A 13,650-nucleotide genomic window follows, 5' to 3' on the forward strand; every position below is an offset into this window, starting at 1 on the left:
CGGAGCTCCAGTGGTGATGTGGAGAAATCCGGTTTTCCTCTGGAGTCCAGTGGAGAAAGGGGCTCCCTTAGTGTCCCAAAACCTCTGTTTTTATCTTGGTAAGAAATGTTGGGCTCTTCCCCCTGGCTGGAGCAACTCCCAATGGGATGCAGTAATTTTATCAGTGCCACAGTGGGACTCAATGGCCATGAGCAGAAAATGACTGGTTGGAGGAAGGATGGGTTGTGAAAAGATAAAGAACAATGCCCTGCCTGGTTTCAGTGGATGCCCATTAGCAGAATATCTCCCAGGGAGATCAGGATCACTGCCCCCACCCTCAACAGGTGGTGTTAGAACAGATACCTTTTATCACACCCTGTATTGTAACGTGTGGTTTATAATCAGGTGCAGCTTATGTATGGACAAAGAATGAAAAGTTGCTGGCACTCGGAAGTGCGGCTTATGCTCAATGCGGCTTATAATCGTGAAATTACTGTACCTTGTGAAACTCGAAAGAGGAACTTTAAACAGGAGAATTCCCACGTCCCATGGGATTCTGAACGCTGGATTTTACCCTGTGCAGTGTCAGATGCTGAAAATGCCCAAAATGTATTTTGGATAAAGAATCCATCAGTGGTTTCATGGCAGCTCATATTGCTGTACTGGTTGGGAATTGCCTCCCTCACTAGGCCAGGCTGGATGGGGCTCTGAGCAGCCTGGACTGGTGGAAGGTGTCCCAGGAATGAGCTTTAAGGTCCCTTCCACCCCAAACCATTCTTGATTCCACAATTAAATGTTCACAGCAACCTTGAAATGAAAGGGTGTGCTCAGCTGTAGCTCTGGAAATTTGGGATTTACAGCAGTCTGTAACTGGGAAAGTTCATGGCACTCAAGGATCTTTAGGATCTGTAGGAAGCTGGAGATTGCAAAGGCATTGATAATTTTTTCTTGACACACATTCTTCTGTGTATTCTCTTTAATTGGGAAGTAATTGAGCAATTCTTTGTTGAGTTCCCATGCCACTTCATTAATTCAGCAGTAGTTTTACAGGGAAACAATGTCTGTGGGATGTTTTTGGTGTGTCTCAACCTACCAGACGTGGTTTGACTGATGATGGGTTTAGTCAGCATCCAACATGCTCTTTCATTGTGGTTCTAATTGTTTTCTTTAGAATGAGTTGTGGTTAATTAGCAAGCTTGCAGCTCATGGAGCTTGTAGCAATATCAAGTTGTGGTGTAAGGTGCAAACAACTGGGGCTTTGCTGAGCAGGAGTAACCATCTGAACCATCAGAAAAGTTATTTGTCATCTCCAAAATATTTACATGTTCAACTGAAATAAGATAGAAAATCTTTAGTTTGACCAACCCTTTGACTTCCATGTAAAATCCATGTCAGAAAAGGGAATTGGAGATGCAGAGAGGCTGTGGTTGGGTGACTCCTCTTTTGTCTGCTGGGCTCTGTGGTGTAACACTCACCCTGAGTGCAGGAAACCAAGTTTAAATCCCTCTGCTGCCTTAAAAGAGTTGAATAGCTAATACCCAGCTCAAAGGTTAATTACTAATTGCTGGTTATTTGCTATATTTAGTATCCTTCATACTCTTTTTTTCTTGCTGAGCTGTGTAGCAGAGTACAAGTTAATTACCATGTGGGGTTTTTTTCGTGCTTTTAAGCACCATCTTTGCTCCATTCTCTGAGATGACAAAACCACGTTTTGTGAGATGCTACTTTTATCATCTCATTTGCAAAAGTACAGCAGTATTAAGCAGGTTTTCTCATGCCATATGTCAGTGTAGATCCCTTGCTGCTGGTGAAAAACAGACTGAGTAGCAGAAGTTGGATATTCTGTCTTGATTTGTGTATGGGAGTGAAAGAAGAAGGTGCTTCACACTCATGTGAGCACAAGAGCCCTGGTTTAGATTTCCCTTTTAATTTCTGAACTTCTGCATTGCTTAGAAAAGATGTTTTCCAGAGGACTTGGTGATCAGAGGGAGTGCTGGAGTGGACCAGTTTTATGTGGTTTATGAAAGCAGCAGTTCTCTTGTCTCTTATCCTTCCAGCTCAGGATATTCTGTGATTGCCATTGCTTGTGCACTCTGGAGTTTTCTCCAGCTCCTGGACAATAAGTTATTTTTTAGTGAACAGTGAAAAGTGTCATGAGGAATTCTGCTGCTGGCTTGGAGTGGTTTAAAACTGCTCCTGCCTTGGTGCTGCTGCTTTGAGGAGGCAGATTTACATATTTTGTGTTTGAAAGATTTCCAGGATGTCTCAGTGTAGAGGAAGATGGAGCTCTCATGGCAGGTTTCATGTCACAAGGATTAATTCTCCTTCCTCCACCCCTGCTGCTGGTGAGGGCCTGGCTGAGCTGGAGGGGGTTTCACATCCAACACTGTGCCTTTCTGATTAGTTAAACCAAGATTTTACATCACTCTGTGGAGGAATCCTCAGGTGCAGGAACACCAAGAGCTGGAGAATCTCCCCAGGTTTCTGGTGCTGGAGGGTGGGGGCTTGTCAGAGCACAGGGTGATGGACTGCTGGCCAAAACTGGGCTCTCTGAAAGCCTTCTGCTTTATTTAAAGAGCACTTTCAAAGTCTCTGGTGTTCTTTCAGTAAATGGACACAGCTTTTTCACACTTTCCTCACCTGGGGCTGGGGGAATGCAGGGTCAGCTCCAGGGAGGTTTAGGACTGAATCTGTTCTGATTGTGCACAGTGACATTATGGTACTTTGGCTGTACCTTTCCCCACTCTTTTTTTTCTCTTTTCTTCAGCTCTGTGATGAGATGAGCATTCTGGGCTGTGTGTGAGATTTTTAAGTGACATGGAAATAGTGGTAAATTGTATGAAGCTTCTCAGTCACTTTAGACTTGATTTTCAACAGCCTGCTGTTGTTTGTGTCTGCAGAAATGAAGTCTCAACACTGCAATAAATGTTACCTGAAATTCAGCATTCTGAAGTGATAATGTGTGCTGAGTGTGGATGGATACAGATATATACAGATGTGAGGGCAATATACATTCCCATGTATATTTACATACACACAAACTATAGATTTAAATATAACTTGAATTGACTCATGTAATTTCCAAAATTGCTATGGGGGAAAAATTATTTAATTATGTTTACATTGAGGTTATAGTTTCCCTAGTTAGAGAAATGTGTGGGTTTTTTTCTGAACATACTTGGTTTTAGAGCTTTTGTCATCCAAAACTCAATCATTCTTTTTTCCCCTGAGGATGTTAAATCCCTTCTTTTACCAAGCCAGGGAAAAGTTCCATTAATGTAAGCAGGATCAGAGCTCACTGGCTATGCTTATTGCTGAATTAATAAATATTTAGGGAAATAAATAGGTGTGTCACAAGTGGTAAAATTGCTTTATACACCAGAAGATGAGATTTAGCATAAATGAAGTGTATGTTTGCCCCACATCCCAGCAGCATTCAGACTCACTGTTTTCACTACCTGATTTCATATCTGTGCTCACAGCAAGATGGAAAGGGTTTTCATTTCAATGCTGAAGTCAATAATTATGGAGGTTATCATTTTCATGCTCAGAAATTCATGTCATTTTCATAAATCATTCATCTCATTTCATAAATCATGCTTTACAGCTGGAGAATGGAAACTTATTGCTGGACATTGATGAAAATCTTGTTTCAGTCACTCAGGTAAGGTTGTGGAACTAAAAAATATTTTAAGGAAATATATCTGACATCTTCTATAGGAATAGTGCAATTGGAAAATGTTCATCTTGGGATTAACTTCACTGGAACGTAGCTAATATCAGATGTGAATAATCTTAATGAAGCATAAGGGGTGAAATCAGTTCTGTAGTGACAGTGAAATCACAGAAATAAAAGATAAGTGCTTGGTGTCCTGGATCTCATGTGCTGCAAGTAGATAAAGGCAGCTCTGTGGCAGAGAAGATGCATTCATTATTCAGGCTGAGAGCTGGGCTGTAGAAAAAAAAATACTCCTGAACCATTTGGGACTTTAAAATCCACCTCCAAGGGTTGCTGTTTAAAGCTGCCTCCAGTCAGTAAATGAAGGTGTTGTGATCCCACTAAATTTGTGTTTGCATGCTCTGATGTGGTTCTGTAGCTCCTGTTGCATATGAGGTTGCTATTCTGTTAAAAAAAAAAAATAAAATTCCCCTGTAAATGTATTTCTTTTTCCTGGGGAATATTGTGAGTGAGGGTTTATTATAACAAAGTGCTGTTGACTTTCCTATCACTCTCTCCAGCTGCCTGTTTAGAAATGTGTCTGCAGAGCTTTAACAGAATTATATCTGTGAAGAGTATCCAAGGATCCATCACCTTGAAGCACTCTGAGCAGTATTACTGTTCCCATTATCCAGGAGTGTGGAGGCACAGGGATCTGAGTTACCACCTTTCAAATGCATGCCATATAATCCAGAGTTCAAAAGTATACTGGCTATCAATTTCCAGCATTCCTGTGAAACCTATACCATTTTTTCCACCCAAAAATGTCTAGCTTTGCACACAGCTGTGTGTACCCTGCCCTTTCCCATCCTCCCTCCTCTGCTCCTCACCTGGGCTGGAGGCACAGGGGAGTTTTTGCTCATGGAGAGGACACAAGTGTTCCTTAGGAGCACACAGTGAGCAGTTCACAAGGGGGGCAGGAGAAGGGCAGGTTTGGGGTGCTGCTAAACAAGCAGCTTGGAGAGATGAGATGAGAAGAAAGTGGCTCTTGGAGTATTTCAGTGTCACCTGGCACCTCTTGAGTCAGCAGTGCCTGCAGGAGGCTTGAAGTGATTTCCAAATGAGTGCTGCTGCTGCCATTATTCCCACTTTCCTGGGCATTTTAACAACCCTTGCCTGATGTGTTTGTGCACACTGCAGAAGGGACTTAGGCTGGGTTGGTTGCTTGTTTGGGTTTTTTGGGGTTTTTTTCTGGCAGTATTTTAGTACAGAGCATTAGAATTGGTTTACCCTGAAGAAAATGTGGCTTTCCCTCTTTTTCCCTTCTGCATTTCCATGCAGATACTTAGAGGGATATATAAGGCCATAAGAAGAAAATGCACTGTCATTAGCACTAAAGCAATGTGATCTTTTTAATATAAAACATAATGTGAGAAAATGTGAGATAATTCATCCCTGGGTGCTTCGTGATGTGAAGCTGAGAATCAACAGAGCTTCTTAGACAAATTCCAGTTCTAAGTGATTGTGGTATTGCTTTTATGTGAATAGAGAATGGATTGAAAAAAAAGTATAAATTTTTGATATGTCTAGTCTTACTCTTTAAGGGATAACTTTTAATGGAAGGTTAAAGGCAGGAAAAAAATCTTGGGGTGATTTTGGTCTCTTGGAAGGCTGTAAAGCCTGGCCTGCCAGTTGGGTGACTGTCCAAAGCATTCAGGGATGCTTTTGCAGGACAGGACTCAACTGAATGTCAAACCTGGAGGATGCAAGGTTTATGTTCCTAAGATGGGGAGAATATTCAGTGAGCTAACCTGAGATTTGCATTAAATCTTGTTCATAATGAGAATTGTGCCTTCCCACATTTTGTGGGTGTGATTGGATGTGATAATGGGAAAACCAGGAAGCAAGGCAGTGAGAAGGAGAAGTTCTGGGGTCTCACAAAACTTTCCAGTGTAACCACCCTGATAAGGGTTTGGGTTTCCTGCAGAGCTCTGAGGGATCTGTGCTTTAACATCCCTGAACTCCAGCTGAACTCATTTGCAGGTGGGTGGAAGGGAATAAATTTACTCTAGAACCTTTGAAGGAGCTTTGATTATGCAGCCACTCAAGTTGCTTCTTATAATAAAGTGTGTTTTCTCTTCTGGTCCAGTTAGCCAGGCCTGCATGGCTGACCTGTTTTGAGCTGCCAGTGAAGGGCATCCCAAGGAAATATTTCTAAGAATTAAATGCAGAGCCACAAACTCTCAGTAACCCAGTTGTGCATCCTCCTCCAAGTCCACTTATCCAGGTCACACCTGTCCCATGGGCTAGGGGAAATCAGGCAGCACTTTAAAAGCCCTTCTGTATCCTTGTGGCACTCCATGTGCTGCTGCCATGCTCCAAGACCTTGAAATGGGGGTTTAGAAAAGGAGCCAGGGAAAAGGACTGCCCATAAATCATGCTTGGAGCTCACTGATGTTAAAGGCAGAGCAGTAATGCATCCAGGCCTGTTCTGCATGGTTGTTTCATGTTTTATTCATTTTTTTTTCGTTTGGGAGAATTCCCTACAGAATTGTTTTTATAGTGAGTTGTTGGCTGTGTGGGTCCATTAGCAATATTAAAATCCCACAGCTTGAGCCTGTGTGCTTCCTCCATGGGGGACTTCACAGCTGAAGCCTGCAGGACTTTGGGAAGGTTTATCTTGTTTGCTGTTACCAGATAACTTTACAAGTTGTAACTGCTTAACTCACAGTTTCTTCTCCTCAAAAGATAAATGGAATTGTTTTTTTTTCTCTTTACAGGCTGTTACCCAACTAGAGCTTTTTGGGGACATGTCCACTCCTCCTGATGTAACCTCTCCCCCAGTGAGTACCCAGGGAAACTGCACTGTGGTTTTCCCTGCATGCTATTTTCAGCACATTTAGTGAGCACATTTACAATTTGTGTCCTCAGCCATTCCAGTGGGGAGGATTTCAAAGCAGTTTTTAGGTTGCAGGAAAATAAAAATGAAGTAAATTGAAATGAAGTCACTGCTTCATGACAATGTGCAAAAATACCTTCGATTTTTATTTTTCTGCTCTAGTGTTAAGTGTCACATAGGGTGCAACCTGAGCTGCAGATCTGCTTCCCTGGTGTTTGTCAGAGGGAAATGCTTCATTGCACTCCCTCTGCACTGCAGAAGATCCAGTTACAGCCTCATATTTCATATCTCTGGATCCACCAAAACTGCTGTTAAAGGAGAGAAGTAAAGAGAAAGAGAGAGAAAGGGTTGGATGTATTTTAAGGGGAAAAAAAAAGCCTCAATATGTTTTTCAGCATTATAAGATGACCAAAAAAATCATATAAAGATTTTGAACCTTTCATTAAGCTGTAGAGAAGTGTGAATATACTGAGAAAATTCAGTATTTTTGAGGTCAGGAGCCTCAAACCTCCAATATATTCTGGATCATTCTGGGATAGATGTTCAAAGCCCTTTTTGCTCACCCTCAGCTTACTCAACTGCATTTGGCTTCTCCTTTAATGCAGACCTATGATTCTGGTCCTGTTGGTTAATTAGAAGCAATATTTATTCTGTTTTCCTGTAGATATTTCATTTATCTTAATTGTTAATTATAACTTAAAAGTTAATGCCTTTGTCACTGCCTTTCCCTTTTGTCACCTAACAAACAAAATCACAAGTCTGTATGTTCTAGAGAAAGAAATTATGTCAGTATTTTGCATGTGATGTATTCCAGGCAAATTTCACCTTGATTTTTTTCCTCTGATAGAAAATTTCTTCATTTCTTTCTTTTCCTCCCATCCCCAGCAAATTCTAATACTTATATTTCTATAGCTACATCTTCCCATTCTTTCTTCTTCCTCGTTCTTCACTGCAAACCTGGATTTTTAGAGTTGCAGGTGGTGTGACAGCAACGTGCAGCAGGAGCTGCAGCTGATTTGTCACCCTTGTGTTTTCTCCCTGTCTCCCTGCAGACTCCTGCTACTCCAGGTGATGCCTTTATCCCATCTTCATCCCAGTCACTCCCTGCTAGTACAGACATGTTTGGTTCTGTACCTTTCAGCACTGCTGCCGTACCCTCAGGTGAGAAAAGCGCTGGAATTACCGTCTGGAATCAGATCTGGGGAGCAGTGCCCAGCTCTGCTTTGCATTTCAGTACTTGGGGCATTGATTTTAGCAGGGTGGAAGTGGGGAAGGTTTTGAGGTCAGTGCTTCAGGGCAAGGCAAAGCAAGTCTTTAACAAGCTCCTGCTTGTACATTGGTTTGAATTTGTCTACATTTTCTAAAGCAGAAGCCAAAAAAGTCACTGAGAGTTCAAGCATGTTCAACCACCTGGATGACAGAACTTCTAGGTACAGGAACAAGAGAGGAAACAGCATTTAGTTTAGATTTGGGGGCTCTGTGCTAGCAGTGAATATCCTCTCATCTCCAGTAAACAGAGGCTGAGAATTTGATTGCACTTCAAAGGTATTCCACTTTTTCAAGTCCTGCAGTGTCCTCTAGACTTCCCTGTGCTCCTCAGAGTGCTCAGAGTTCAAAAGCTGGGTGCATTCTGCACAGACACTGTGGTTTGATTGCTGGTCTCTCCCACTGCTCTCAGTCCCACTTAGGAAAAGATTGAGCAGTGACTTTCTAACTGGTTACCTCCTCTGATGGCACCAGATTAGCCACTGCACCTCAGGCAGGTTCCAGTGGCAGGGAAGTGTTTGGGGACAATGTCAGCTGGAAAACTCTGCTGGGATGAGGTCACAGCAGGGGAGAGATCAAAAAGTGTCTGGAGAATTCATCCTGGACATCTCTTGGAACAGAAATGTATCTGAGCTGCTTCCACCACTCAGGAATTAGGTGTCTCAAAGTTCAATTCCTTATTTTTTAATTTTATTGAGTTCTGGACTTTTCCCTTTACAATATAGTAGCCACCCTTATGTTTGTGATTACAAAACAGCCTAGACATAAAGCAAAGAGGGAAAGGTACAGGAGGGCTGAGGAAACACTCAGGTTGGAAACAAGAGTTTTGAAGCTATAGCAGTATTGAAATTGAGAGAGAAGTTACATTATGCAAAGTATTAATGGTAAGTATTGAATTTAAACATGAAACAGCATACCTGTAAAGCACAGTGTTTCTATCAGTGGAACATAATTCTGTTAGGTAGTTTAATTTGTAAAATGTTTTACAGCAGTTTTCATTTCAGAGCATTTTTGTTGTTGGTGTAAATAAAAAAGCACCTGATCCTATAATTCCTGCACAGTCAAACTCTTGGTAGCTATAAAAGAGGCTTCAGGTCTGACAGGAAGCAATTATCATTTTAGTTTTAATCTTTAATTTCCTCTTCAACTGGAGGAGGTTATGTTAGCCTAATACCTGAAGCAGTTTTTGTTAATAGGTATTTAGTGCAGCAGAAACTCAAGATCTTTTTGATGTTCTCAAGTAATTGGGTAATAACCAAGTGTGAGGGTTTTAATCTGAAATCATCTGGGTTGGATTTTTTTATTATTATTATTATTAGCAATAGCATTATGATCAAATTTGAGATGATTGCTTGGCAGAGTCCACCAGCCCATGGCTCTGCCTGTGAGTGTTTGTGCAGCGATGTGAATTCAGTGTTTCCAGTTTCCTTCCCCAGCGTGCTGCAGCTCTGGGATCTCTGGCGCAGCTTTGCACGTTTCTGATTTATCGTGTCGCTTTTCAGCACCATTAAAATCTTTCATCCCGTTTGTTCCCCCCTCCTCCTGCTCTCTTTATTCCCTGAAGGTTATGTTGCCATGGGAGCTGTCCTGCCCTCCTTCTGGGGACAGCAACCACTTGTTCAGCAGCAGCTGGCCATGGGTGCCCAGCCTCCAGTCGCTCAGGTGATGCAGGGAGGACAGCCCATCGCGTGGGGCCAGCCCGGCATCTTTCCTCCCACCCAGCAGCCGTGGCCATCCGTGGCTGGCCAGTTCCAGCCCACTGCCTTCATGCCAACACAAACTGTTTTGCCTTTACAAGCAGCCATGTTTCAAGGTACCATTGCTCCCATAGCCGCCGTCCCGCCCACGAGCGATTCCAACAGATCGAGCCCGCAGACAGACAGGCCCAGACAGAAAATGGGAAAAGAAATGTTCAAAGATTTCCAGATGGCTCAGCCTCCACCAGTGCCATCAAGAAAACCAGATCAGCCTTCCCTCAGTTGTACCTCAGAGGCCTTCTCAAGTTACTTTAACAAAGTTGGGATGGCACAGGAAGCAGATGATTGTGATGACTTCGACATCTCTCAGTTAAATTTGACTCCTGTGACTTCCACGACACCATCTACAAATTCACGTGAGTATTTATGTGCTTTCAGCCATCCCTTTCCTCAAAGCACTTCTGTCTCTTTTCAAATTCCCACCCAGATACTGAGAACCTTCATGCATGCTCTGGCTTAAGAAATGTGTTCCAACCATAAAGGAAAATATCAGAGAGGAATTTCAAAGGTCACAGAAATGAAGGGTCCAGATAGCTGCAGTCTGAAATTTAATTTCTAAATCATTAATATTTGTTTTATGATGGGAATATGGAAGCTGGTTGGCAGAAGCCCATAGCATTCTACCTAACAATTGATTTCACTTATGTACCATACATTCTTTGCAGAAATTAGGGGATGGATGGGCATTTATTTTATTAGCTTGACATATTGGACACATGGGGAAATTAATTGAAGAGCTGTAAAGTAAGTTTGTGGTGTTCATGGCATGGTGTGGGGGATTTGCAGATTGCTGAAAAGAAGAATTCAAGAGGTTCACCAGGGGCCAGTCAGAGATGCTTTTTCACTTTGCCTCAGGGCAGGTAACTCACACATTCCTAGTGCAGTGTAGTGGTGTCTCCCAGGTTCATAAAGACATAGGCCAGATGCAGCCGAAGTTAATTTGTAAGCTGCCAAATGAAATCAAACACATGGGATTGATAATGACAACTGTGCTCAAATTTACCTCCTGCAGCTCAGGGGTGCTGAAAGTTGGAGGATGTAAAAGCACAAGCAAATTTTGTGCTGAAGTATCTTTTGAAGAAATCAATGGAATAATTGTTGCTGTTGCCTTAATCCTTGTTTAGCTCCAACCCCTGCACCCAGACAGAGTTCTCCATCAAAATCATCAGCGTCCCATACGAGTGACCCTGCTGCAGACGACCTCTTTGAAGAGGGGTTTGAAAGCCCAAGCAAAAGTGAGGAGCCAGAGGCTGTGAGTAACAACAAGGTTTCTAAACCCTCACTGTCTCCTTTTAGCTAGAAAAGATAAAAGCTGGTTAAATGTTGTTCTGTAGTGTCAGAAATCTTTCCCAGTCGGGCTGGGTGGTGCTTATGGGGGGGCTGCAGCCAGAATTCCCGTCCTGCTTTGGGTTTGACAGCTGATGGCACAACATTTCTGCTGATGTGCACTAACACTGCATACAAGGACCCAAACTCAGAGTTCATATGTAAGGTGTACATGTTAGCTGTATCCAATGTGCTCTTCAGCACACCAGCAGTCACTTTACTCATGGTAAGGACGTTTGGGGTAAGACAACAAACACGCTGAGGCTGCAGAGAAAGATGTGAGAGTTTGTGTGTTAAAAGATGATGGTTGATGTTGTCTTGCACATTCTTGCATCCCAGTTCCTTGCCTAGCTACGTTCCTCAATGTTGTGGCCCTCAGTATGTGATTTCTGTGCCTTTATGGACCAAAGCAAGCAGTGTTATCCAAGCAATGACTGTAAATCACCAGGTGTCTCAGGGAAGTAGGAGCCCGAGTGAGCCAAAGGCAAGAGGGGGTGGTACAACAAAAAGTGCAAAATAACCCAAGCTTGGACTCTCTCTGTTTCACATGGCTTTCAGGGCCTTTTGCAGTTGTGGTTGGCCTGCTCCAGTACCTTCTGAAGTCTGTGGCAGCTCCTGCCTGGGCTCCAGCAGGAGCTGGTGAGGTGCTTTGGTGCCTGCAGCAGCTGTAGGAAACCTCTACAGCTCTGGAGAGCTGCGGGTCAGCGGCGAGGCCCCGCTCCGGTTTTCATGAGATAGGATGTACTTGTTATGCCCACAGCATGAAAATAACCTCCTGTTGACTTTTCACTTTCTATTGTTGAGAAAAAAAGGTGTTATGTTCTTGTATTCTAGCCTGATGGGTCTCAGGCCTCCTCCAACAGTGATCCCTTTGGTGAGCCAACTGGTGATACTATAAGTCCACAGGTCGGTAGCTAGATAGCACAGGTTGGGGTAGGTATCTGTCCTTTTTTTCTCTACACCTCGAGGTGTTCACTTGCTCTTCCACCAGTGCCTGCCATTGCTTTCATGGATGCATGGTTTATTTTTTTCCCCTTTTCATCTCTTCTGTTTTACCTCTCCATCCTCCACAGTATATTCCTCGTGCTTGGTGGTCTGCATGGCTTTTGCCATTCACTGAGTGTTGCAGCTTATGCAAATATGTGTGTTTCAGCTGCCTGCATGCTTTAAAGAAATGTAGACTTATTTTACTTTGTGTTCAAACTCTGAGGGCAAATAGGGAAACTGAGCCATTACTAACAATATATTAGGCAGAGCATTGTTTTTATCAAAGCCACCCTGGCCTTCAGTCAGACGTAACATATTAAATGGAATAAGACATCTTACCCATAGACATAACAATCATTAAATGAAATTATGTAATGATACGTGAATGTCTCTACCCTAAATCAATGGGATAATCAGTAGAAGAAGCACGTTTATTATCTGCATGTAAAAAATATTGAAATGGGTTTGTGTATTTTTATCTCTAACTGCAAATTAAAAACATCTGAAAATTATCATCATTCATATTACCATTGGCATACTGATGTTTTAAAAATTATTCATCAATGTAAGTCATTTAAACCCAGACAGACGGGAAAGATGATCTTTTCATCTTTTGTGTTACAGAACACGTAGAAAATGTGGCTGCCTGTGAATGCTCTGTGATTTGTTTCAATACAGTAAATATATTTTGCCAAAAAAACAGTGAAGCTACGAAGTTTCATGAGTGCTGAGCGTTGTTATTCCATCCAAATACTCTCTAGTGTTGCTGTTTGAAGAATATGTTTCATTATCTTCTCCCCGTCTGCCACTCCTGTTTGGTGTTGCCCAAATACATGATCTGATGTGGCTTCTGTGCTCCAGCACAGAGCTCCTGGAGCAAATCCAGAGCAGTGGGAGAACCCTTCCCGTTTTTGTACAGAAATTCCACTGGGTTTGCCAGTGACTTACCCATTCTCAGATTAGTTTGAACTCAAAATTGATAATTTTGTTAGGAGTCAGTTTACTTTGTGCATTAAATATGATTTTTAAAAAATCTTACAGTAACTTAGACTTGATCCACTTGATCCACATGAGGTTCTCTCTCAATAATATGTGGTGCTGTGAGAGGGCATCTCCCCCTTCTGCAGCTTCACCCATGCTCAGCTCCTGGGGGCTGCAGCAAAAGTGGCATTAAGCTTTGTGTCTCCTTGAGTCTGGAAGTGACAGTGTGAGGAGAAAGTCAACTGCTCCAGCAAGAACATTCATTATTTACTCCAGTGAGAGCTGCTGCTGCAGATGGATGGTGCCACATGATAATTTGGCTGTGCCTTTGCCTGCCCTTGGCCAGCACTGACATCCTCAGCTATCCCAGCTCCAGACCACTCCAAGAGCTCTTCCCTACATCATGAAAGAGGATTTGCCCTTTATCTGAGTCCCACACTCTGGAAACCCACATACATCTGTTTATTATGGTTTATCACAGTCAGGATGGCTCTGAAATTCAGAGCTACCAGGACAGTGTATTACCAATGATTGCATATGGTTTTGCTGCATTTTTCATTAATCCCTGTAGAGCCTCGCATCAAATATGTATAATTCTCAGAAATATATTCTGGGAAATGTTAACTAATGTTCCTGATTATCGTATTACAGTAATTCCTAAAAGCTGTAGGCAGGAACAGGAAGCTGAACAAAAAAGAAAGCCTCTCTCCAGTGAAGTTCCACTAATATCATTTTGCCTGTGTGCAGAGCCATTCAGCAGCAGTCTGTAGGAAATCACTTCCCAAAGCCAGCCCATC

General features: G+C 42.6%; 1 protein-coding gene across 16 annotated transcripts in view; it reads left to right on the top strand.

Moving 5' to 3' along the window:
- The window catches only part of DAB1 (DAB adaptor protein 1), a 408,913-nt gene that overhangs the window by 385,300 nt on the left and 9,963 nt on the right, over window positions 1-13,650 (top strand). For 11 of the 16 annotated variants that reach the window (XM_033068085.2, XM_033068083.2, XM_033068090.2 and 8 more), the window contains 6 exons: window positions 3,587-3,643; window positions 6,418-6,480; window positions 7,589-7,697; window positions 9,367-9,915; window positions 10,684-10,811; window positions 11,720-11,818. In XM_033068085.2, the coding sequence (XP_032923976.1) occupies window positions 3,587-3,643; window positions 6,418-6,480; window positions 7,589-7,697; window positions 9,367-9,915; window positions 10,684-10,811; window positions 11,720-11,803 (990 nt within the window). In that variant the 3' untranslated portion in view covers window positions 11,804-11,818. The remainder of the gene's footprint in view (window positions 1-3,586; window positions 3,644-6,417; window positions 6,481-7,588; window positions 7,698-9,366; window positions 9,916-10,683; window positions 10,812-11,719; window positions 11,819-13,650) is intronic. The other 5 variants (XM_033068093.2, XM_033068094.2, XM_033068097.2 and 2 more) reach the window with 2 other exon arrangements.

This window comes from Catharus ustulatus, chromosome 9 (assembly GCF_009819885.2).
Source record: "Catharus ustulatus isolate bCatUst1 chromosome 9, bCatUst1.pri.v2, whole genome shotgun sequence".
NCBI classification, from domain to species: domain Eukaryota; kingdom Metazoa; phylum Chordata; class Aves; order Passeriformes; family Turdidae; genus Catharus; species Catharus ustulatus.